This window comes from Cololabis saira, chromosome 13 (assembly GCF_033807715.1).
Source record: "Cololabis saira isolate AMF1-May2022 chromosome 13, fColSai1.1, whole genome shotgun sequence".
NCBI classification, from domain to species: domain Eukaryota; kingdom Metazoa; phylum Chordata; class Actinopteri; order Beloniformes; family Belonidae; genus Cololabis; species Cololabis saira.
Genome location: NC_084599.1, coordinates 22,029,212 through 22,056,138, shown reverse-complemented (window position 1 = coordinate 22,056,138; position 26,927 = coordinate 22,029,212). Strand labels below are relative to the sequence as shown.

General features: G+C 41.7%; 1 protein-coding gene across 1 annotated transcript; it reads left to right on the top strand.

Annotated features, from left to right (window-relative positions):
* The first annotated feature begins 927 nt into the window (after window positions 1-927).
* tnfaip8l1 (tumor necrosis factor, alpha-induced protein 8-like 1) lies at window positions 928-26,525 on the top strand. Its single transcript, XM_061738291.1, has 3 exons — window positions 928-1,270; window positions 22,733-23,012; window positions 23,480-26,525. The coding sequence occupies exons 2-3, from the start codon at window positions 22,741-22,743 to the stop codon at window positions 23,766-23,768; spliced, it is 561 nt and encodes a 186-aa protein (XP_061594275.1). The 5' UTR covers window positions 928-1,270; window positions 22,733-22,740; the 3' UTR covers window positions 23,769-26,525.
* Window positions 26,526-26,927: the final 402 nt, after the last annotated feature.

Genomic DNA, 26,927 nt, shown 5'->3' with positions numbered 1-26,927 from the left:
TTCAATTATTGAAATAAATTAACTTTTACACCATATTCTTCACCTGTAGGCTATATTATACATCTGGGCTGATGTGGACATACATAGCATAGGAGGCTATTTCAGTTGCTAGTATGGTTGGCTGTCTGTACAGTCATGCAAGTTCAATGCTATTAAAGCACTTTAAACTTGAAATCAAAGCATTTTGTTTTTTTATATAAAAATAAACACATTTTTATTCAGTTTAGAAGTTTGGGGGCTTTTTTCTTTTGGCTCCTGCGCTGCTGAAATCAGGGCGTCCCTTATTTCTATTTCCCTATGTCCAACCGACAACACTAAAACCAGAATCAAAGCATTCAAACACAAAATAAAGTGCCCAACGCCCGCAGGATCCTGCTATTCACAATAAACCACAATAAAATGCCCACAAGATTTTCACCATACATTTTGTACTCAGTAACGTGAGGGGGTTCAAATGTAGTGAAGTAAAATACTTGGGTCAAAATGTACTTGAGTAAAAGTAAAAATTACATATTTCAAAAACTACTTAGAAAATTACAAATTACTCATAAAAAGTACTCAATTACAGTAACGTGAGTAAATGTACTTTGTTACTTTCCACCCCTGCTCCTGGGATAATCACTGGAAACCCTAATGGGGGGCAGGGAATGTGCTGGCTCTTAAGGTTGATTTATGGTTCCGCGTTACACCGACGTAGAGCATACGCCGTAGGGTACGCGGCGATGCGCAACGTACGGCACGCGTGGGCGCGTACCATACGGCGTATGCTCTGCGTCGATTTAACGCAGAACCATAACTCAGGCTCTAAATGGCCCTTTCTTTTGCCTTGATTGGGCCGGACCCCTCCCCTGGTTGCGTTTCCATTGGTCCGAGCCAACATCAATCTGCAGTTCTCCAGCAGGTCCCCCCCCCCTCAAGTTTGAAACTTTTTTTCTCTCTTCTACAAGTAGGAGGAGGCGGAATCTGGTTACAGCAACAGCAAACTTGTAACTTATCTCGCAGCAGCCAAGAGGGAGAAGAAGGAGAAGAAAAAAAAAACAGCCGCTCAATAATTTACACATCTGCGCCTGGTGGTTACAAAACGAGGCCAACGAGGAAAAGGACGAGATACAAAAGCGGAGATCCAATAAAACAAGTGGACATTAAACTTTTTTTGGGGGGGGGAGTGGGAGACAAACATGTTGTGAAGCTGCAGCGATGGAAAGCTGAGCGGATTTTGCTCTACTTCTCACTTTGATGCCTCTCGTGTCCCGCTGAAGCTGACAGAAAGGTGAGTGCATGCCAGGGATCTCAACAGGTTTGTGAAAAAAAACACCTAAAAAAACAGCTGCGAGCACCGCCGAGGCCTGGGCTGAAATCCCCCCCGAGTTTTACCAAAGAGGCCGACACAGTTGATTCAAATCGGGTTTTGATAAGAAGGCTCGCCGGTGGTTTGGATTGGATTAAGTGAATGAGCATTACTAATCAGCTTTATTGACCTGCAGAGGAAAACACTCCGGGATTATTAGCTGGAGAGTGTGCTGGAGGACTGGCTGTAAATCTGGTTGCAAACCAGACCCCCTTGCACCCCTGTAATTCAGTTAGTTTTACAAGCATGAGGGTAACAAGTAGATGGTAGACATCCACTTTACACGGAACTACATTCACTTAGCAGATGCTTGTATCCAACATGAGTAAAAGGTGTGGAGTACATTCAGCCTGACCCTTTTTCCTCTGAAAGTGACAGGAGGTTCCACCCTGGACAATCACCAACTACGTCTCAACCATCTTGCCATTTGGGCTTGTATTCAAAGTAAATATCAGAAGTTGAAATGTTGCATTATGACAGTTCTTATTAGTGCTGGGCGGTATGACCAAAAATGTATATCACGGTATTTTTCAAAATTATATCGGTTTCACGGTATATCACGGTATTTTTTTTTTTTTCGTGCACAACTGGGTGTTAACCACATTTTCTAATGATTTGGAAAGGAATTGCTGCAGTAAATTGGCTTAGAATGGCCTATTTTACTGTCATGAGGAGGAAATATTGTAGAAAAACATTAATGTCCACACTGGTATAGATACAGGTTTGCATGGCCTCACAAAATGATGCTGTTTAAAATGAGATGGCAGCACTTATGATTCTAATGAAGTGAGAGAATCAGTCAGACAACACTTAAAGACTTTAAGTGTTGTCTCACTGATCTTTTACAAAATTACAAGGTAGAAAATATATATTGAACATAAAAAACTGAAATTTCTTAAATTTCCCAGCATTATGTTGTTTTGGTTCCACCTCCTGGTGAATGTTAGGTAAAATTCTTACGTGGTTACTTTTTGGTTGGCCAACGATTTATGTTTGTGGTGCGCAACAGTTACTTGGTTACTTTTTGGTTGGCCAACGATTTATGTTTGTGGTGCGCAACAGTTACTTGGTTACTTTTTGGTTGGCCAACGATTTATGTTTGTGGTGTGCAACAGTTACTTGGTTACTTTTTGGTTGGCCAACGATTTATGTTTGTGGTGCGCAACAGTTACAAAAGTGTTTTTTTGCCATTTTCGGCTGAACAATTTCGGTAACAGAATAATCGGTGCATCACTACTTCTAAACAGTCCCCTCACAAACAGTGTCCAGGGGCGCTAAGTTCCGCCGCGCGGCGGAACGTAGCGCCACGCAGCATTCCCAACGTTGTGTACGCTACTGTACATACTCAACGGTATTACGGTATATGAAAAATTCATATCATAAGAAAAATAAACACCGGTATTCGGTATGAACCGGTATACCGCCCAGCACTAGTTCTTATGTATCATGATTGTGACTCTTGTGAGACTAGACTTCAAATTTGTTGCAGACCTACCAGTATAATTTTTAGCATAAGTTTTCCTCTTTTCTAACTATAATAAGCTGTATTAGTACATTTATTTTATTTACAATGACACACAGCAAAGGCCTCAGGATTTGGTGCTCTAATGGCTTTGTCTTTAGTCTCTTACCCTCAGACTGGATAAGAAGAACTGGATAACCCCCTGTGATGTAGGTTTTGTGAAGAGTGCTATAGGCTCTTTACACGTACTGCACAGTGCCATGTTGCAGATGGGTGGAATGAGCCTGCCCAACTTATTTCAGTCATAATGAGCTTCTTTTTTTTTCATTTCGCTTGACTGGCTAAGCTTATGTTATGATGTAATGCTAATTGTCATAACTTTACATTAATTCCAGAGCAATCTGTCCAAACATCCCCATTTCAAGTGTTGGTGGTGAAATAGGTGCTGGCATATCTGAAAGGACTACAATGATAACTTGCCCGTACGCTCTCGCCGTTAGACCCTACTGGCCTATTTAGGCTTCATTATCGAGCATTGCAATGCAACGTGAACCCCCTTCCACAGAACCTCTGCGCCGCCCAATGTGCACCTTCAAAGTTTTCTGACTACACAGCGTGATAATGCAAACTGCAAGGACTGTGATTGGTCTGTTGTACTGCATGACTTCTAGCACTGTGCTTTTCCACTTTGTCCCTTCTGCTGGACTTGTTCAGAAGTATACAGACTACCTACTTGCGCGACTTATTTTATTTACGATGCAGCATTTGCTTTTAAAGCACTTGCTGTTCCACATCGAACCGCTCTAATTCCAACAGCTGATGCATGGTTAATACTCACTGCTTAGTTAAGCTTCATTCTCTGACCCTTCCTGGTCAACCCACAGCCAGTCAGGATGTTTTGCTGGTACAAGTAAGAGCACAACATGTGTTTTTATCTTTAAAATACAGTTGATTGTGTTCTGTTAGGGTTTGTTTTTTTTATTCGCAGCTTAGCAGTCAATTGTTGCTGGGCGATATGACCTCAAATCAATATCACAATGAATTTGGCACTTTTACGTTGATAACGATAAACGCACGATACCCCCACCCATTGTCTCTTCACAATATTCATGCTTTATTAAATAATTTGTGTTAGTGATGTAAAATAATAATAATTAAACAGCAGTGCTCTCATTCTGCTATAAATAAACAAAAAATGAAATAAAGAAAAACACGTTTAGCCCTAAATGGGCCCCTTGAACGGTGGTGGATATTGTGAGTGTGTGTGTGAGAGACAGTGATGCGTGATGTAACTTAAGGTGCTTTTCCACTAGTACCTACTCGGCTCTACTCATCTCAACTTGGCCTAGTTTATTTTCCATTACGATCCAGTACCTGGAGCAGAAGTAGGCAGGTTTGGAGCGAAGCTGCTGTGACGTACTTGAGTGTGTATGACGCAAACGAAGAAGGAAGGAGATGGTATTTGTGCTGCTGGGTCTGTGGCGTGTGTTCAATATCAAATTAAAAAATGAGAGTGAGAGAAGCTTCAAGCAGTGAGGCTTCTTCATTTTTTTTTAGCTTGTCTCTGGACTGCTGAAAAGTCTGTTGGTAGCCGTAAGCACCTATGGACTCACAAAGCTTCTGGTAGATCCTGTCGTTCCTTATTGCTGCGTCCAGATCCCTTTTGAATTCTCTCCTCAGCCACCAGGTTCATGAACATCTGCACCTCAGAGTTGGACAACGGAACAGATTTTTGCTCTGCCATTGCTGCTCGAATAGAACAAGAAGCCGCCGTCAGAGTCGCTCTTCAAACAATGTCCACATCCTCACTCAAAACGGACAAAAATACATTTTTTTTATTTTATCAAAACACAGAATTTACCGACGTGGGAAAATTGACATTGGTCATCGCAGTGAATGTCGGTTGTGATCATTTCAGTTTATTGCCTAGGCCTAGTATCAGCCACTATGGATCGCCATCAGTAGCCAGTATTGGCAGATCAACTGGTACAATCAGAACCCGATCCCAGGGCTTGAAACCACTACTTAAGTTTTGTATTTTAGACATGTTCTGCAAGCTCTACATCTTCAAAGTGACTGGTAACTAAAGCTGCGTGGAAAGTCCACTCTGTCATCTGCAATGGCATAGATTGAAAGTATAAAGCATTATAAAAGGTTATTAAATCAAACTCCAGTAAATCCAGTAAATGCAAATTCCTTTCTCACTCTAAATTCCAGTCTTGTCTTTCTGATGGTTCAAATATTTGAAGAGATGAATTTATTTCATTTATATAATTAATTTTATTTTATTTATTTAATTTATTTATTTTTACCAGTGTTAATTTAATTGCAAACGTATATTTTGAAAACAGTAATCCTCTTTGTTATCGGAATTAGTATCAGTTATCAGAAACTACAAATTTTCTTGTTTTCCAATGTATAATGAAAATTCAAAATAACCAGCTCAAAAGAATGAGAGGCGTGTTGGTTTAAACGGGTTATCATCCACATCCAGGCATATTCAATCCCTGCACCCCCACTGCACAGCGGGAGGACATGCGTTTTGCAAACACTGATATGTTTTGTAACATGTTCCATGTTTATGTTGTGAAGCTTCCTGCCGTAACGAGGCTGGAGTGCAAATGAATGGCCCCACTGTGCAGTCGGGCCCCTGGCAGGTAGTGGCACACATGATCACGAACAGCTCAGACCGACATGTCAAATAAATCCCAGCCTGGGATTTGGAGTTCAGTTCAGAGCTGAACTTTCATTGCAATAAGTGTGTGTGTGGTTAATTGATTTGGCATTTTTCAACCTACCCTCTCTGAGTTTAGTTGCCAGGGTTCCCTTTGTGCCTTTGTTGTCAGTAGCAGCAGCTACCAGCTGGTTAATAAAGGTGAAATAAAAATCACAGAATAATTGCAGAACTTTGTTTAATCATTTACTGTATATGCAATGGTAAAGTTACTGTCTGTATGAGCTGAAACAATACACAACAGCTGTCAAATAATTTGAATACAAAATGCTGCTGTTGATGCAATTCGTATGCGACAATTGATTAGCTACTCTTCTATCCTTCTGGATTTTGCACTTTTGATGAGGCAACTGCAGACCTCGAGGTGTCATTTATGCTCAGTTTTCTCACCCTGTTTTATTTAAGGTAGTGGTTCTTATTCTTTTTGAAGGTATTCTAGCAAATGGATATGTTTGAATGGAATGAAAGCAAACATTTTGAGTGAGTGGGAGCTGAAATCACTATTTCCTGTGGTTTCTTTTTATCAAAGATTATTTAGTCACTCAATAAGGGAAATAATTGTTAGTGCCATTTAAAATATTCAGTTGTGTTTCCATTACCTTGGATGGCTTAGCTTTCATCCAAGAGTCTATGCTTTATACCCAATTAATCATGGCTGCACGGTTTTAAAAAGCAATAAATAATATTGTACTACTTGCACAGCAGGATTAAGCAAAGTCTGGTAAGCCTTATCTATGTATATTACAGTGTAACTCTATCTGCAGGTCCCTCTAAGTGTCTTTTAAAATAGGACATTGCAGTCACGTTGCATGGTATTCCCTGGTAGTGTGAAGGGCAGAGCTAAAAAATGCAGCAGTAATCCAAAACACTGACATTCCTGTTTTAAGAGAATCCATGGTAACTCATTAACAAGACAAAAGAGGTGTTTAGCATTGTTTTACTGGGCTTCAAAGTTTAACTGAACACACAGGTGAGACATAAGAGCACAAAAGGCAGAGCAAGCAGCTTTATCTGAATTTGGAGGGCAGCATGAAAGGGTTATATCGTGCAATTGTTTGAAATAACGTGTGAAGGTTGGTGTCTGCAAATTGACTGGACTCGTTTTAGGTTCCACTTGAGTCATCTGTTGACTCACATTGTCTCCTTCTGTTTTCACTCATCGCCATCCCTGTTGCATTTGCAACCAAGCATATTTGTATTAACTGCTCTATTAAATACTGAATTAACAAATTAAGCTCTCAGGGATTGCTGTGAGGAAAATTAGTCATAATGTATCCTGCACTTATGGTGGTCTTAATTAAAATGTCAAAGGACCGTACATCAGTCATAGCTCAAGCTCTGGTTAGCACCTTGATTATGTCTTACATCACTTGCAGCACTTGCAGTGCTGTTGAGATGCTAATTATATTGTGAATAATATATAATCCAAATGTAGACATGGCAATTAAAGTGAAGTCGCATGGTAGGCTGATGTTTTTATTCTTTATTAATCTTTCACTTTTATTCTAAATGAGCTAATTTGTCACCATTAGATAACTATCAACTTGTGCATTTTAATATAAGAGCAAATGTTGTCAGTGAGCACTGTGGTGGCCCTGGAGCAGCGCAGCAGCTACTGTATTCCCAGGCTTATTACACATGCCTAACACTGACTGATGTTCCTAAATTAATGCCAGTAGCTCACAGCTACTGTCTCTTACTGTATATGCTGAGTTCAGCCTCTATCCTGCTCTCACATCTTTCCCTACAACCTGTTGCACAATAGCAGTCTGCTCTTAGCCTGCAGTCTATTTTAGTTCCAATTGGCAGGCTGAATTATTAAAACCCGATCCATTATGTGCCGATGTGTTTAATTATTAATTGTTCAGCAAGCACAGACAGATCTGAGAAAACGGTTAAAAAAAGGGTGGAGCAGGGTATAGTTTCTGAGGGAAAGGCATTGATTGGTTCTCTACTGCAACAGTCTTTGCAGACAATTACTGTGGAAGAACCTCACCTCCATGGAAAGATCTACTCCATGCAGAGGATGAATGTTGTCTCTACCCACATGTGCGCTGCATCTGTTCTGCATGCAGCTATGACTGTCAGTCCAGATCCTCTGGACGGGATGTGTGCAAAGAGATCATTGGATACATACGCTGCTGGAGTCAGTTGCTAGCAAATACAATGTCTCTAACTCATACGATCCTATTAGCAGTCAGCACGTCCTCTGTTATGCAACATCCCAAGAGAGGAGGGAGACAAACCCTACAAAACTTGATGAAAGATGAAATTGCAGCATGTGCTTGTCCTGAAATCCTGCTGTTGATTCCCCAACGGTAAAGTGGTTTCAGTGGAGCAGCTCATTTGAGTGGTTACTTGTCTTCTCAGAACACAAAGCACGGATGTGCCTTATGTAACCACCAGGATTTACTATTGTATCTAAATACAGACTGATTTTTATCTTACAGCTGGGGACAATCTATTGAGAAAAATCTTATTTGAGTCCACCTTTCTTTGCAACAATTGTTGTCACATTTGTAGTGCTTGATGGGATAAAGCTTGGGAAAGAAAATAATGATATAAATCCTTCAAGCGTCTTACTCTCTTGATAGTTTGTCATATTTGCTGCTTCAGTGAAAGAGGATGTAGAATAGTGGTCCCACAGACTTTGTTTTTCACACAGTGATTATTTTCTGTTTATTTTATTTTACTTTTTGTCCCTCAGGGGCAGTTTAACCAAATGACAGAAATGCAAATGTAATGCGTGACATAACACAACCCAGTTGAACAGTTCTCCTTAAGTGCTTTTGAAGTTGTAGTCATGTTATATTTTTGTTGGCTCCATGTCAGAAATGCAGATTTAACCTTTATGTTGCGGATGGATAGTTTTGTATCTGAAGATGTTGAGAATCTTTTGTTTCCTTTTGCAAGTGATGATTCAAATGCAAATATCAAACCCCCACAAAGACTGGACTCCAAGATGCCAACATTCATTTCAACCTCTGTTAAGAGCTTTTTTTTTGTTTGTTTGTTTTTAGAGGAAAAGGACAAGGATCTTTGAATGCTTGCCTCAGTAAAATAATTAAAAAAAAACTACCTGAACACTACTGAAGTTATCATTTTGTAACTAACATCATTTTGGTAAGTTACAAAATTTAATATTCTCAAAAAGAAATGGCTTTATTGAAAATGTATCAAATAACTTCCCAAAGTGGTCAATATTTACAATGGTAGTTTATACATTTTCTTTGTTTTTACTTTCAAGAGAGTAGACGCTATGATGATTATTTGCATTTAACTGGTTCAGAAATGTTGGATTATATTTAGTACCGTACAAACAAAGTAAGATGAGATCACAATGCAGTTGATTAAGTTGTTTAAAATAAGAGAAAAATAGCAAAAATAACGGAAAAGCTATATTCATTATTTATGAACAAAGTGTGTGCAAGCATGCTTGCGTGTGTTTGTTTTGTATTCCTGTACAGATGGGGGAGAGCTTAAGCAAGAGTTTGTCTTTAATGTTCCTAAGTGTGGTTTGTACCTCCACGTTGAACCAAGGACAAACGCCTGCCGTAGTGGGAAACCCTTCCTCGTAACCTCCACCTTAACCTGACACACACTTCCCCCGAAATCTAAGTACCGTACGCATCGCATCGATGCGGTTCACAACAAATGTGATTCATTTATTGGGCAGCAATGTATTTCCTTCAAACACATCTTTCGCTATTTCTTTTACCACTAAAATGTATTGTTGCAATATTTATCAGCTTCAACTTACACAAGATATGGTGTATTTTCTCTGTTGCTATGACTGAGCTACATAAAGGAAGTATACAAAAGGAAGCTGAGCCCTGCCAGCTACAGCACTGCAGAAAAGAATCCCACATATCTTTTGGTTTTGTAATTACAGATCAACACAAACCACAACAGAAAATACAGCACCTCGTTTCAACTTCCTTCTGTGCACTCAAGCAACATTTCCATTCATTCCTATGACAACCTCAGTAATTCCTGGCATACTTGCAAAACTCCTGGTAATACATTTTTTTTCTTCAGAGCATTATTTGTCTTGCAATCGTTGTTTGACTATATGGTAAAATTGGTATGAAAATAGTTTAGAGGGAGCAACAAGCTTGTGATGTGAGCATTAGCGCCAACCCATTCATAAGAAATAAACAGTAGTTCCTTGCATTGAACACAAGGGGGCATGTTCCATATTTTATTTGGATTGGTGGAGGGCAAGAGAAAATGATGTATGAACTCTAGCTACAATGTGTGTAGGTTACGCTGATTGTTGCTAGGTAGAAATAAAAATCGCTGTTTAAAGCAGCTCAAATTATTTTTTATGATGTTTAAATATTAGTTTCAATGACAGAATATTTGCATACTTTTAGAAGCGTCTTCTAACTGCAGCCATCTTCCTTTCCTGTTATGGGCATAGACCAACCAAAGTAATTTTGGAATTACTGGAACTGCTCGTCATTTTCAAAGTTACAGCAGACTCATTGTCAGAGATCGCTGACTCAAGAAAGTAATAACCAAAGCATTCAAAAGAAAAAAAAAAAAAAAGATGACCACAAAAGTGACCAAACAAGAGTAAATCCTGAGAGCATTGTTAAAGCAACTTTAAGACATCTAAAGTGACCCAAAGAGCTAAAAATACGAAGAATTCCTTTGTGCTGCTTTAACATTGTGACATAATGATTTTGTGTGGAGCCCAGCTGGAAACAGGATCTCTATGTCACTACGCTAGCAAGTAGTTAGTCTTTGACTGATGGTGTGTCAGCTCACTCCCACTATCGAAACATCTGTGTCCAACCCGACATGTTAGTCATCTGAATTCATTCAATTTACAAATACAGCAGAACTTGTCTTGAAGGTACATGGATCCCCAAACAAAGACAAACAAATACAAATGGGGACTTCCCGATCATACATTCATGAGCTGAGGCCACTTCCTGTATCCAGGATCATGTTTTCAAGCTTGACAGTCCAGTTCAAATAATATAACACTCTTACAATTAAGGTGGATGTTAACTCATTCTTTTTAAGTTAAATGGAGAAATATTGCTGCATATGTTATTTCACAAAGTTATAAAGAATTGTACAAGTGTTGTTTGTACAACTAAGATCTATTGTCTGATTATTCCTTCATGGTATCCACGTGTGTGAAGCATTTAACATCCTTTTCAAATTGTATGAGTACACCATACAGAGAACAAAAAAGTTGCTGTTTTTATAATGTTGTAATTATTATGGTTATTTGTATAATAATTGTATGCTGTATGCTTTCTAGATACATTATTTGAAATAAAAGGCAGATTTTTCTGATTTGTGGGCAAGGCCTCTACAACACAAGCTGTTTTGAGAAAGGGTTCAAAATTTAAGGACCTTTTTCAGTCTATCCCAGATTCACAAGTTGTCTTGTTTTTTTTATCAGAGAATTTCATGCGATATATTCACTCTCCTTATGTAGTGTCTGTTGACAATTAGAAAAGAAGAGATGGCGGGGCCGTGGACGTGGGGGTCCCACCCGGAGGGCCCGGCCCTGCCTGGGTGGGGGGTGGCTGTCTGCGCTGGGGGGGCATTGCTGCCTTGGTCCTCCGTCGCTGGGCGGGGGCCAAGTGCCCCTGCGGATGTGGGGACTCCGGGACCCTTGGGGTGTCCGCCGGGGTGGCCTCGGGGGTGGGTGGGGCCGGGTCCGGGGAGCGGGCCTCCCCTGACCGGGGGGTGCACGGGCGGGCGCGGCGGCGGGGTGGCACCATTCCCAGGTATCTATGTCTTATGTTGTCAGTATGAATGGGAGGATGTTGGACCGTTTCCCCCTCCGTCTGGGGGCTCCGGCGGCGCCGGGGGTGCCCTTGGAGGTACGGTGGGGCCCTTGCCCGGCTCGGGGGGCCGGCCCCCGTCTACTGGACGGCCGGTGGGGGGACGCGGGTGTCTTATCAGGGCCGGCTTTGCTGGTCCTGCTTCCTGGCTTCGGCCTCCGCTCCCCCTCTTGCCCCCCCCTACACGGTTCATACGCACATAGGCGAAAGGCGGGGGGTCCGGGTCGTGGGGGGCACTGTCCCGCGGGGCCTGGCACTCCCCGCCTCACGGTTTTAACAGCAAAATAGACACTGCACATTCAACACTTTATAAATACACTTGACAAGGACACGTAGTTCGGGAGGGGGGGGGGGTCGGTGTCAATCGATACTTGGCCCTCCCTCCTCCCTGTTTTTATGGCATTAATCACATGCACTCAACACAAGGGGCGGGAGGGGGTCCCACATCACCCGCGTTCCCTCACCGGCCTGGGCCTGGGACGGGTGGGTCGGGTTACCCGGGCCTGGCGGGGCCCGCCGTGCAGCCTGGGGTGCCTTCTGGCGGTGCTGGACCCCCCCGGGGAGGGGGAAACGGTCCGTGATTGTATGTCTGTGTCGGTGAGAATGCGGTATGGAAGGGTCCTGCCATGGAGGATTTGAGCCTCCATTGGCAGGACATCAAAAAATTAATAATTTATCAATATTATATTATACAAAGATGGTTATTATTATTATTATTATTATTAGTATTAGTATTATTATTATTATTATTATGTATAGTATATTATATTATTATTATTAGTATAGGTATCGGATAGGTGAATGGATGAATGAATGGGATGCCTGAGTCTGGGGCCCTCCGTTGTCGGGCCTGCGCGGGTGTCGCCTTGTTGGGGGGTTCCCTCTCTCCGGGCCCGTCTCCGGTCCCCCCCGCTGCCTCTACGGCGGGGCGCCCCTCTGGTCTTGGAGGGCCACTTCGTGGGGGCGGGTGCGCCTGCCCGCGTCGGCGGCCGGGGCGGCTCTGTCTCTCCGGGCAGGCTGGCCCCCTGCCGGGTGGGGGTCGTTGGCCTGAAGGGTGAGGGCCTCCTGGCCGCGTGTCCGGCCCGGACCGGGTGGCCGGGGATTGCCTGGGTCGCGGTCCGCCGCCGCGGGATCCCTGGCTGCTTCTTTCCGCGCCGTGGGGGCCCCGCCCGCGGAGCCCCCTCGGCCTCCGCCGGGTGGGGGTGGGGCCTCGCAGGCGGTGGGTTGCCTCCCTCCTACTTCTCCCCTCTGTGGGGTTGCCGGTGGCCTGGGTTCCGGGCTCTTCCTTGTCGGCCTCTGGTCTCGCGGGTGGCGGGGTTGCTTCCCCCCCCTCCCCCACTATAGATACACTTCAGGTGGAGCTTTGTTTGGTTTATTACACACACACACACACACACACACACACACACACACACACACACACACACACACACACACACACACACACACACACACACACATGCATGATCATATACATACACACACACACACATAGACATACACACTGGCTTGTTCACCTGCATGCTGGCTCTCTAGTTTTTGGGTTTAGGTAGCGGTAGCGATAGCTTAGCTCAGACTGCGATCAGATCTCAAGATTTAGGTCGATTGCTGTTCGTGTTTTGGATGGCTCCGTGCCGGTTTCGTGCTTTGTTTGTGGTTTTTTGTTGCAGATTTACAGTGCTTGACGTGTGTCTCCGTGTGTTCCTGCTTCCTGGATTGGCAGTGGATGTCGTCACCCCCCCCCAAAACAAAGGAAAAAAAAAAAAAAAAAAACTGGGTTTGTATGTGTATATTTATGTATGTGTACGCATATGTGTGCGTATATATATGTATATATTACATATAGTAATAATGCACATATACACTTTTGGTTTCTACCGTCATGGTATCAATCAATAATATGTGTGCAGACAAGGTTAAAAAAAAAAAAAAAAAAAAAAAGAAGAGATGGGAAGAAACCTATTGAAATCACGGGTGGCTGCTTAAACCGGTGATGTTTTGATGATACAGTTGTGTTTTTGACCATTGGGTTCATGCTTTGACATATGAAGGACTAAAACCAAGAGTAGATTATCAGGCTTTTTTTATTGTGTTGCGTGACTGCTTGGATTTGTATGTTTAGAGATCTCCTGCATCCTAAAGCAAGGAGGATTTTCTCTGCTGATGGAGTTTTCTTTCTCTGGGTCACAGTGCTCCGATCCACGTGATTGCAAATCCCCCAAGAGTATGAAAGTCGTGACATTTTCAGCTGCCGTCAACCAATCACTTGAAGGATGAAGTGTCGTGGGAAGTTCCACAACCACAGCTGAAGCTTTTTTTATCAGCTTGTGGAGGCCGAGCTGTAGACAGACTTTATTTGTTGGTTTTTCTCTTTATGCTGACTGTTATCAGCATCCACACACTTGTCAAGATCCCGTTGGAAGCCTTTTCTCACCTGTCACACTTCAGCTTCCTTGTGACTGACAAGCAAGTAGTTGATGCAGAGGCTACATCCATGATGCTCCCTTTTTAGTAACCAGTGTTAGTCACAGATCTTCAGACATGTTCACGTCAAGTAACATGTCAACAGTTGGCGATGCATAATACTGGGAATAAGTCTGAATAAATCATGCACAGAAATAATAATGTATAACTGCACACACAGCTATTTACAGACTGAGGACAATCTTTATCAGTTAAACATTCTTCTTCACCACCGTCATCTGTTCTGCTTGATAACAGACTACGTGCAAAGTTTTTGTCCTTTTTTTTCTTTCATTCAAGCTTTCATTAGCGCTCAAAAACGTTCCAGAAGTTATTGCTGTCACTTTAGATTAAATGTTGCAGACACAAGGAATGTCAGTCCACTATTCCCGACAATAAATGAAGCTATCATGCTTCTTTCCATTATAGAATTTGAAAAGCCCCTATCATGTCTTCCACTGTGATATCTATGAGTCATTTTCAGTGGGTAGGTAAACTTTCTAAGAATTTGACCATACACCAATTTCCACTATAAGGCGTTTCCAAATGACGACATCTGAGCTGAAAGAGAGAGGGAAAAAAAGAACTGTCAAACTCCTGGCCGCTTGGGGCTGGCTCCAAAAACTATTAATTTCCGTTGAATCCCAGGCTAAGCCTTAGTCCACATTAGTCTGGATATATTTTAAAACATTGAACTTTCATTTCAGTTATGCCTGACATCCACACGGGTATGTCAAGTTGGATCCTCAGAAATGGAAAATGTTTTCATGCACTGCAGACGTTTCAGTTTGTAAGTGCAGCCGTGGGTATTCTCAAGTGAATAGACAACCAAAGGCATTCAGGAACCACAGTCTAGTTGCACAATCCTCTTCATGGTTTGCTGCTTCTGGGTCACCAAGTATCCTTCCCTGGTTTGCCAACTGTATATTACAGGACCATTACCGGGAAATAAAGATAAGACGATCCTTAAAAACCATGTAAACCTTGACAAGCAAGCAGCTCAGCAACTACTGCTGCCGAACTCTATTGTGTGGGTGTGAGATGTTTAATGCAGCTGGCGTATGCATTTAATGATACTGCAACTGCTTACATGAGCATATAGAATCAATGAGTAATAAAGCATCTCCCTGCTTTTTATTAATCCAATTATTTTATTGGAACTGCTTTAAGGCATGGCTGCTTGATTACAGAAAAAAAATCCTAATTATTTTTGTCGACACTGAAATCAAGATTATTTAAAGCCAGTTTATGTAGCAATGCCATGTCCGATCACATGGGGGCATATAGCTACTATCATGAGAGGGTGTTCAGGCACGTCTTGAAGTACCACTTTTGGCGCTTTTACACTAGTACCTACTCAGTCCGACTCGACTCCCCTCGGTTTTGCGCTTCTCCACTCGGGGTCAAGGCGGGTGGAGGCATGCTGAGTTGCTACTTTTTCTGTATCTATTCTGCCGAGGTTCTAAGCGGCTGAGTCGGCTGCATCTGACGTCATCACACTACAGGCCACCGGTTGGTCGGGGGGTTGGAGTCAGACGTTTGAGTCAGGAGGCGGAAATCAGCGAAAGAGCGACTCGCGGCTTCTTGTTCATTTTATTCGACATGCAATGGCAGCGCAAAAGTCTGTTTGGTGATCCAACTCTGAGGTGCAGATGTTCATAAACCTGGTGGCTGAAGAGAGAATTAAAAAGGGATCTAGACGGGCGATAAGGAATTAGTGCTGGGCGGTATACCGGTCGATACCGAATACCGGTGTTTATTTTTCTTATGATATGAATTTTTCATATACCGTAATACCGGTGAGTATGTACAGTAGCGCACACAATGTTGGGAACGCTGCGCGGCGCTACGTTCCGCCGCGCAGCGGAACGTAGCGCCGCTGGACAGTGTTGCCCCTACCACTGTATGGGCCTGGTGGGGCCGGCCAGGCCAACGAGACCCCCCGCCAGGCCTAAAAAAAAAAAAAAATCAATGATCATTTACGTTTAGGAGCGCCTCTGCAGCGCTGTTCTGCAACGGGAGTCAACCTGCTTCGTTGCCTAGAAAAGCCTGAATTATGGTTCGGTGTTAAATCGACGTAGAGCCTACGCCGTAGGCTACGGCGTGCACCGTACGGCCGCTCGCTGCGTACCCTACGCCTCAGGCTCTGCGTTGGTGTAACGCGGAACCATAAATCAGCCGTAACGATGCGAGTACCGCTGCTGAGAGCGCGGGCATATTATTATACATTATGGGATGATTAAGCACTGACTTTTAAAGCATGTTTAATTTAATAAATTTGATGTTGAAAATGGTGAAAGTTTCAAAGAAAAGTTTAATCGTGGACTGAAATGAATTCTAGGCTAAAGAATTATTTGGACCAACCTAGCAAATGCTAGTGGAGCCTCTCAATCCCCTAAATGTTTTTGGACGCACACCAGTGTGATGTTGATATTTGATTAAATAACTCTTTTTCCACACAAACGAAGGAATTAATTGCACAGTCCTAAGTTATTTATAATTTAGATTATGACAACTATTACTTATGTGTGTTACGTTAGTGAAACTATACATATCTACTAGGTAACTGGCTTCTCAGTCGGATACATCTCTTCCACTACTTATGCTTAATTGCACAAAAAAAACCCCTCTTAGTTACATTCAATAAACATTTTCTTAATTGTTCTTTCTCAGTAATAAAACAAAATAAAGGCCTCTAGTAAGACTTTTATCGCAGTTAGAGATCCTAGTTACGAAAGGATTACCCTTCTTTGGATCTTTAGTCTGACAGTTTGAGAAGAGTCTTAGTATTATGTTATGCTTCTGTTTAGATAATACAGACTAAAATATGTTTATGAAGATGGTGGTACAATCCACTACAACTCTATTTAATGATGGTTGTCTCAAAGGGACATTTTAATGTCCAGCTTTCTATTTATTACACAACCCTTCTTTGCTGTGCTAGCGAGGTCAAGGAGTTGTTAAAATTTGTCCAGGTCCTATTCACTGAATTAGTTTTAAAGGTCAAGTCAGCCACATTATAGAAATGCTAAATGCAGGTGACAGCTGGTAGGACTTGTCAATGAACTGCAAAGGCATTCAGGATAAGTGTCCCCCGTGGCAGACATCAACTTTATTTGCCCCGAAACTCAGATGGACAAAGCAAATTAAATATGGATGATAATAAAATGCTTATCCAGCTTCATATAATCCAGATTCAATAATCCTCCAAGGACTACAGAGGAGGGCAGAAAGCTTATTCATCATCGCAGCCTGTTTTAAACTCAATTCCTCAGCCGAGATGTCACCATAGCAGGATAGAGCAGATGTACCTGCAGGAGGGTAAGAGAGTCTGGTTCCATTATCCAGGTGCGTCACTGTCACAAGGCATCCATCAAACAGTTGTCAGGTCTAGTCTCCTTTCTGTGAGTCATTCCTCATGAAAGACGCATATCCTAGTGAATAGGATTGAGCTAGCTGGTTCTGAGTGAGTACGTATAGAGTTTGTAGCTTATCTAAATGCTTCAATTATAAGCGCTGGGCTCTTAGCTTGTCAAGTCTCTTCTACATTAATTTTTAGCTCATGAGATTGCTGTCTGTATGCACTGATCACCCTGGCTTTTTATTGTGTTACAATAACGATACAAAAAGTAATTCTGACTCATTTATTTATTTATTACTTCAAATTCATTGACGTTTTGCTTCCCAAGATACTATGGAAATGCCATGCCACAATTAGACCTGCTGTGTTTGCCCACTGCAATTCACAGACCAAGTAAGATTCAGCACTTGTCATTTTTTGTGGTACACACACCCCATATAAATAAAGATTTGAATCAGAAACCTTTTCATCACTCAACACTTGTTTCTTGAGAGTATGTGTTGCCTTGGCCATATAGAGGGAGTAAACTGGGTTTATTTTTAAAAATGTTATTTTATGAATAAAATTATGATGAAGTGCTAAAGTTCTGTTACAAATGCAAACATTTTGGCATTTGATCATCATGTCTAAGCTATGTGTGTAAAATATGACTTCCGAGACACATTAGATTTAATAGTATTTATTAGATTAAAAGTAGTATTTTGAGCGACAATGCTTACAATACAGTAATGTGGCAATAAATAAGCTGTTGAGAATGACTATTGTTGGATATTGTCTACACACCAAAGATGCAGGAACCCGTGCAGGACCTGGTTTTGCAGAGGGACATGATAGAGAGACAAAGAGACGGTGTTTGTCCTTGTCCTTGGGTCAAATTTTAAACAACCCCAAAGGATGTATGATATTAACCAAGAGTGCACCTGATGCCTTCAGAAATTTCTGATATTTAATTTGTTCTGCTGCCACAAAATGCTCATTGTGGCCGTGGCTGCAACACAAGCCCACAGCATGATTGATTCACCTCCATGCTGGGCAGTTTGAGGTGCTCTTGTCATGAAATGGCAATCCTACAAGCACGCTGTAGATTTAGGAAACGGCTATCTGAAAACATTTAGCTGTACTTCTAGTAATAATACGCTTTGTACACATCAGTTACTTATTGAATAGTGTTTCTGGAGGAGTAGTTATTTTTTTTATTACTACTGTTGTTATTGATTTGTCTTTTTTTATAAAAGCTTTGAGATGTGCATCATTTGGTTTTTCCTATTGATGACTGTGAACTAGGAAAAAACTTGGAGACGTTTTTGTAAAATTTATGATGGCTTATGTCACTGGGGGTGCACCCATTTCCCTTGGTTCTCCTTTTACTCTTTTTTTCCTTTCTTTAAAAAAGATATTGAAAGTAGTCTTTTTGGAGATCCCACTGACGTCAGTGTTTTTAATAACAGACATTTGGTTAGGGTTTCCCAGACTCTGGCATGTCAGTGTGTGTCATTCTTGAGCCTTGAAAGAAATCACAGACACACTTTTCTGCCTTTGAACAGTTTGTATACACGTCTATGGCAGGCAACCCCCCCCCCCACACCTTCTTTTTTCTTCTTCTGTATTTCTGGTCGCGCAGCACAGGGCTTCAAAGAGTTGACAGCTATGATGGCTCCGGTCCCTGACGAGAGTGGATTTTAATGAGCACTATGAAATCTGGCTCCAGTCTGAGAAAATGGTCTTTCCATTATCCATCCTCACTTTTCAAAACTGATAGCATCCATTGCAGAGAGGAAGAGGGGAAGATAAATATAGAGACCTTTTCTTTTTTTAAAGTGTTGTGATAAGTGATCGTCCTCTGGAGGCTGACCTGAAGGACTGAGCGCCTGCCGCTCGCATAGAAATTAAGATTTTGAACAGCGCTTTTTTTTCTCCCCTCTTCTCCTTTCAGTCCAGTCATTAGTGTCTCTCCTTGTTATCCATTTCACACACATTGCATCAGAGGAGGATTGAAGCTCGGTAAGTTAGTTACAACCATGTTGAAACAGTTGAAGGGGATCTGCCAGCGCTCCTTGATCAGCACAGCCAGAGGCCTGATTAAACGTCCAGCACCCAAACAAGAGAGGGCAAACACTAAATTCTCCATGAGATTTGATATAAATGACCTCTCAGTCAACACCTATATTTCCTTGATGTTCCAGGATAAATACATAGCACACCTACACCATCTTTTATCTCCAAGTTTCTGCCTCAGTCTTTGCTCACCCTCTCCTTACAAGTTTCCTCTCTGGGAGGCATCCTGCTGACACTCTCTCCGAGGAGTCTTATTGATATGCTTGGAGAGGCGTTGCAGACGGGCAGATAGAGAGGAATGAAAGTCAGACACTGCAGCAGCAGATTCACTGCCTTCTAGTACCAGCAACAGTAAAAACACCAGTCACCAAGTAGGGAAATGTCAGTGTTCGTTTCGTCTGCTGCACTAACATGGTTTCTCCTGTTTTGGATTGGGATTTCTCTTCTGCATCAGGATTAGGGGTGGGTATTGGGAAGGACCTCACGATACGATACGCATCACGATACTTGAGCCACGATACGATACACATTGCGATATCCCGATTATGCGATATCCCGATTATTATATTCTACATAGTTCACCGAAAAATTTAAAAATGCATTACACATCTTAAAATCCAAGTTGTATATATGTACATCAGATGATAGTGATGGATCTTAAAATCCGAGTTGCACGTTCATCAGATTATAGTGACAATTCATGGGACAAACTGAGTCAAAACAATGTTTTATTATAACTATACAAGCTAAAGTTACAACATATTTGTATATGTTTTTCATATTATTTACATCATATGAAATTAACATTAAATTTAGTATGAGGTTGCTTTAATTATGTGGCAAATGATAATAAACACAAGAAAGATGGTACTAAAACCAAGGACAGGCACAGTGATCAGTCAGTATAGATATAAATCCATAATTAAATAAACCTCTGTCCATTATTTTTCATTTTTTAAGGACAGGCAATTGTGTTATATAAAAAATAAATTATAAAATGAAATAAAGCGTGAAATAAAACCTGAGCTCAGTGCAAGGCCCTCCCAGGGTTGGTAGAGAGTGGCAATGCCCAGGACTGTCACTTAGGTAGGAGCACTGGGTGATATAATGGGAAAAAAATCGGGGATAAAAAATATTAAAAAAAAAAAAAAAAAAAATCGATATTCAAATTTTGAATATCGATATTGAATCGGCTGGAAAAGTATCGCGATATATTGCCATATCGATATTTTTGCCCACCCCTAATCAGGATAGACAGTTTGGGGCTCCTTTCACGTGGAGATATACAAATCCAATGCGGATTAACTCCTATCATGATATGAATGGGAGCCTTCTACTGAAATATAACAACTTTGTTCCCACTGTGTAAACAATAGAGTCTGAGCAGCTTTGCTGGACAAAGGATGACGGGAAAGGATCTGCTTCTGTGTGGTTTTCATGTCAACACACATCTGATAACATAAATACTGATGTATCAGTGAGTAAGCTCATTGGTAGTTGGTATGAATACAAGTTTATATTTGACTGCTTTTTAAGACATGCAGCCATCTACCCATATAAACTTTGTACAGATTAGCTGCTCCAACTTGTTATAGTGTAGAAAACATGCTCAAGCTGATTGTCGAGGCTGCTGAGAGCACACAAACCTAACCAATATATTTCCATGATACACTTTCAAGGTTTCTGAAAAAACACACACTGACCTAATCAACCACACATTTCTCCATATAACACATATCCCCCAAGTGCCTAGCGTGAACAGGTCATAGTTTGACTGGGCAGCTCGCATTGCATCGATAAATAGTTGGTTATGTCATCACACATCTGTTTCATGCTGTTTTAACATCATACGGCTTAAAACATCTTTAAAAACGCATATATTTTTATTGATGTGGTGGACGCGACCTGCTGTTTTTTTCTATGCCCTCTGTCTGCTGAGATGAAGGCCCAAATGTCTCACGATTTGCTCTCTGAAAATTCGATAAAGCTTTTCATAACTGTCACTTCTCAAAGCTGGGGTGGTGGCTAAACGTACATCCAAATCTCAGATTTTGTGTAAACAGAAACCGTTCAAATGTTTGATTTGCACCAGCTGTTTGGAGCAACAGAAGTCAGAAACTAATGTTACAAATGTGTGACCATAGACTGTGAATATGTATGACACGCTGGTGAATCTTATCTGTAGTCATATTTCAGAAGTCCTGGGGGTGCCGTAAAGACTCGTATATGCAAGCAAAGCCCAATTTCTCTGCTTTCCAATGTTCTTTTCCTGTCAGCTGTTCACTTCAGGGTCTCATAGCAAGTCATCCAGCTCCATCTTTCCTCTGCATCCTCTTCTCTCACACAGTTGTCTCCGAGTTATGGTTATGAGAAGTGCTGTTGGAAGGATGGTCATAAATGGGACTTTAACTTGATCTTACTTTGTTTACCTTTTTTTTAATAGTCTTATGAGTCTTATGAACAACTTTTTATCATCACACAAGTTAAAAAATATCATATTTTTGACTGAAGAAATCATTTGTGATTACTTCGTGTTCGCCTCCCCTCCTAAGGAACGTGGACCCCGTCATGCTCTTTTCTCAGAATGAAAATGGTACTACAGGCTTCCTCCCTTCATCATGCTTGCTCCTCCTCTTGTTGTGGTTATTGAAAGCAGGTTGTTGTGGAAAATGTGTCAGCCTTTTTGTAGCCTGTTATTGCACTTGTGTTCTCCCAGATGAACCTTGGAAATTTGCAAACATTGGAGAGGAAGTGCTTTGGAGAGTAAATTCTGTTTTATTGTTTTCTTTAGTTTTTTTTCTTTTAGAGGAAAATACAAACCTGCTATGAAAGCCAGCAGCCTCATGACCTCCCAATATTTATGAGCTTACTTCATTTTGCGCCGCCTGTCATTGTGTCACCTCACTCGGCATGCAAACACACAGGATCATGCATAAATAAGACACACACAATGCAGCGACTTATTTGGCTCCCTGTGTCACTTTCACGCTCACTCACACACGCGCATGCATACGTTGTTTTCTGGATGCATTTCTTTGATGACACATCCAGATTACATTGGCAGCTTTGCGTGGTCGTGCCGTAACTGACTTTACACCTACATGCATAATGACACACACTCTTCTCTATCCACCTTGTAGGCTTCAAGCCAGAGGGGTGCTGGGACTAATTTGACAGCTGCCACAGCTCATTATCAGATAAAAGATGCTGTTCGTGGCCCTGCAGTTAAAACGGTGTCAGTGTAGATGTTATTTGCAATAACCTCACACATAGCAGCCTGCCAGTATAATATTAACATAGTCAAAGTGGATATCTAAGGAAAAGGTTCCTTTTCATTTATAGTTTTATGTGAATTATAGGACCTCATGGAACAAATGTGTGTTCACACATCATTTTAAAAGGCCTCTGTAGTACAATAATGCATCTGCTTTTGCGTATATTCATCTAACCGAGCTGCAATTCTCTCTTTGCTCTCCTGCTCTGCCTCATCCTGATCCAGCCTTGACCATGGACTCCTTCAGCACCAAGAGCTTAGCCCTCCAGGCGCAGAAGAAGCTGATGAGCAAGATGGCCACCAAGAGCGTGGCCAGCCTCTTCATCGACGACACCAGCAGCGAAGTGCTGGACGAGCTGTACCGCGTCACCAAGGAGTACACCCGCAACCGCAAAGAGTCCCAGAAGATCATCAAAAACCTGATCAAGATGGTGGTGAAGCTGGGGGTGCTTTACAGAAATAACCAGTTCAACGGCGAGGAGCTGATTTTGGTGGAGAACTTCAGGTGAGCTGAATGATTCACTAAGGAAACAGCAGAACATCGTACAAAGTCTTATCTCCTTTTCTCAAGAGAGGCATGGAAGGAAGACACTTTCATGTCTCCTCCTCATGATGTTTTTTCCTCTTTCTTTTTTTTTAAACTTAAGAGTCAAGCTCAGGTTTGTGTGTTTGGCTTCATGTTATTCAAATCATGAATCTATTCACGAATTATATATTTCACCTGCTTGTGGACTTTGTATTGAGTAATGTGTAACATGAGATGTATAGTTTCTGTAAAAATGATCAAACTCGGCTCATACCAGCGCTCGGTCTGGAGAATGGAGCTGTCTGCTCTCACAAGACTGTACTGTAACTCATGCATGGAAGCTGTGAAAGTTTTCTAAAATCACAAGACAGCAGTTTCTATTTTTGCTCACGTCTGCTGTTCTGGTCAAAATCGGACACTGACAACATCTCCTCTCTCGCCAACAGGAAAAAGGTCCACACTCTGGCCATGACGGCGGTCAGTTTCCACCAGATTGAGTTCACCTTTGACCGTCGTGTCATGAGCGCCATCTTGAACGAGTGCCGCGAACTCCTGCACCAGGCCATTAGGCGCCACCTTACAGCCAAAAGCCACTCGCGAGTCAATCATGTCTTCAATCACTTTGCCGACTGTGACTTCCTGGCAGCTTTGTACGGCCCCTCCGAGGTTTATCGCGCCTACCTGCAGAGGATCTGTAACGGGGTCAATAAGATGCTTGATGAGGGGAGCCTCTGACCTCCTTTTACCTCGCCTTGCCATCAGGCACGTTTACCTCTCGTCAGCGCGTCCTGCGGGATTTCCTTCTCTTTTTTTTTCCCCCCTCAAAGATGACAATCATGAACATTTGTATTTTCATATTTTGGCTTGTGTTTGTGTGCCTTTCAGATGTTATTGCAACACTGACATTCTCTTGATCTGTTTTTTTTTTCTTCCAAAGACTATTTCTGCCTCAGCCATACCCTCTGCTAACATGTTTCTGTTTTTTGTTTCCAAAATGAATGTAAATCTTCAGGCTTTTATCAGTATATTCAGGTGTTGGAGTCTTGACAACTGTGCCTTGAAACATGTAGTCTTTTTTTTTTTTTTTTTGCTTTCTCTCTTTTTCTCACTAAAATAAAAAACAAACAAACAAAGAAAAGAGAAGGCATGAATCCAGGCGCAGGCCTTCAGCTGTATCTCTGTGTTGTGCCTTTAAGGGACATGCACCAAGAAAGGAGTTTCACAGGATCTAAAGAAGTTTCTTTTAGTTTTGTTTTTTTTATGTTTAATTTTTTTCCTAAAAGTACTGTAGTGTTGCACTCAATCTTTAACAAGCGCTGTATTGTCTTTCTTTTGTAGTAGTGAAACCAAGTGAAGCACAGCCGCTGAATATTCCTGCTTAGCCTGCATTTTTCCGCTCTCGCCACCATGCACTGAACTGCTTTTTGCAGAGAGCCAGACCTTTTTTTTTTTTGTTGTTTTGAAGGAAACTGTAAACCCTGTTTGCATCTGATGTGTCTGGTTTCTAGCCACCACAACAAAGTGGAAGTATTTGGGTTATAGGGAAAGACCATAAACATGAAGGAATGTGTTTGTGCTGTGTCCTGTTGATTGTCTCGGATGCGTGTCGGGCTGTACAGGAAGAAAAAATAAATAAAAATCACAGAGAGGATGCAACACAATGCTGCGCCAGCTGTAAAGGATGCTCAGGTGTTTCATCAGAAGGGAACTCAGCACAAGCTCAGTTAAACTGCTTGTCATCATAGATGCAGAAAGCCAGAGTAGCCTTCTTAACACATTTATATTACAAGGACTCTGACTGATCTGAACTTAAATGACTCCCCCCCTCAAGCCGTCAGATGAAAAGAGTCCGAAAACTCCAGCTCTGTGTGAAGGGCCAGGCCAGGCATAAGAATGAGAGCAGAGACAAACACACTACCTGATTGTACTCTCCCACTGCAATTATAGCTCCCAACTCTGGGACGCTGTAATGGCCTGGAGCTTGTTTCTGTCAGGCAGCCAGTCCATCTCACCACACAGCAGCCTCATGCAGACGGATGGTCACGGCCATCACTGTTCGCGTGAGGCAAGATCTTTAATGGAATGAGAGATGTTTTGTTTCTTCCCTCCTTTTTTTGAGGAGGATATGAATAGTTACTGTCCCTCTGTAACCTCACATAATGGCTGTCTTTTTTCTTTTTGTCTCTGTTTTTGTATCACACGGTCTGTCTGGGAGATTGTTTTGTGCTGTGGCTTCATTTTGTATTCTGAGTGTGTGTGTGTGTGTGTGTGTGTGTGCGTGTGTGTGTTTGTTTATGTACCTGTGAGAGAATTGGAAATTGAGCTGTGTAATAAGCACTGTGCTTTCCCAGATAGGATTGCTGAAACTTCTTCCACAGTAGCGCGGCCAAAGAAAAATAGGACTGATGTAACTCAAAACATCCTCTTGTTTTTTTCTTCTTTTTTTCTTTCTTTTTAAGTGGAATAATTAAAAAAACAGTATGCACTTGGTAATTATAGTCCTGCTACTGGTGATAACGAGGACAAAGGAAGTGGCTGTTGTAGTTTTTAATTTTATTCACCTTCTCCTCAGTTAGTCACATTTGGAAGCAAATCCCTTTTCCCTCCATAAGGTGACTTATTTTAACAGTAGTTTTCTTTTTTTCAATGCCATTCTCTCAAATCCACCTCTATATGCTCTGTTTTCAAACCTGTTTAAAATCACCAACAGCCACTGCAACAGTCACTTATTTTACTGAAGTTTTCATGTGAAATATTCCCTTTTTAATTTTGCATTTTCACTTTAGTATAAAGTTTGTTTTCACTTGTGTTTTAATTGTTTTGGCGTCTTATTTTATTCCAACATAAGTATAATGCAAATTACTTTTTTAAAACAATAAACTTTGACTCTTTTTTTCTTAATGATGCGCAGTGTCCTATTCAGTATGTTGGATGTTTTTTGTTTTGGGTTTTTTAGACGGATGTGGAGGGTGATCATGGGTGTCTGGCCTGGATTTGTCAGGACCCCATGGAAAAAAAATGCAAACCTAATGTGAGTGAGAAACAATTCAAGCTTGGGTCATTTTTTTCCACTTCCTACAAACCCGCGCCACGGTCAAAGGTAGAGCAGGAAATGAGTAATCCGGGAAGACTTTGCTTCTGTTTTTTGAACATTTAAACGTTCAGCTTGGCCGTAGTTTAATACGGAGCACTGAGGAGTTTTAGAGTGAGACTAATCTGTCTTTGTCTCTGCTGCTTCTGAGACTTTGAAATGATAATATGGCCCACATCGTGTCTCCGGGTTCTCCCTGTAGCACACTTGAAAGGCTACTGCAGAACCAAGTGCCCATTTATCCTCTAATATGATCATTAACTCAATATCCATTTCTTTGTGTGTGCGCGTGCGCGCGCGGCTTTAAGTTCAGAGCTCCATGTTGTGACAAAAGTGCTGCTCTGATGCGTCTTATTTTCTATTCACGGGTCTCATCCTTTCTCCTGTGATGTTAAATAAAGCAGAGATTCACTTGAATGACTCATTTGTCCTCAGTTACGGGTAAGTTGTGTAAGAGCTGAAAGTATTTAATAGAGTTGGTCAAAAGTTTTAAGAATTTGCCCATTGTCCCCTTTTGGGGGGTGCGTTTATTTCATGATCAGAACATCTGTAAACACCAGCCCACACGTCCAAAGTGTTTTCTTTAAGGGTTGAGACTCATTTGTGTTTGGTTTAGGATAGGGGCTATTGTTGGACATTCAGCTGTGATGGCCAGGAAATGCATCTTGTCAACAGATTGCCCCCGAGGGATAGAAACAAATTAGTTTTTTGCCTAAAAAAACAAACCCAACACGCTTTTTGGAATGACAGTCACGACTTGATTATCAGTGGAGGTGAATGAGGTGCTGTAATACATTTTGGTG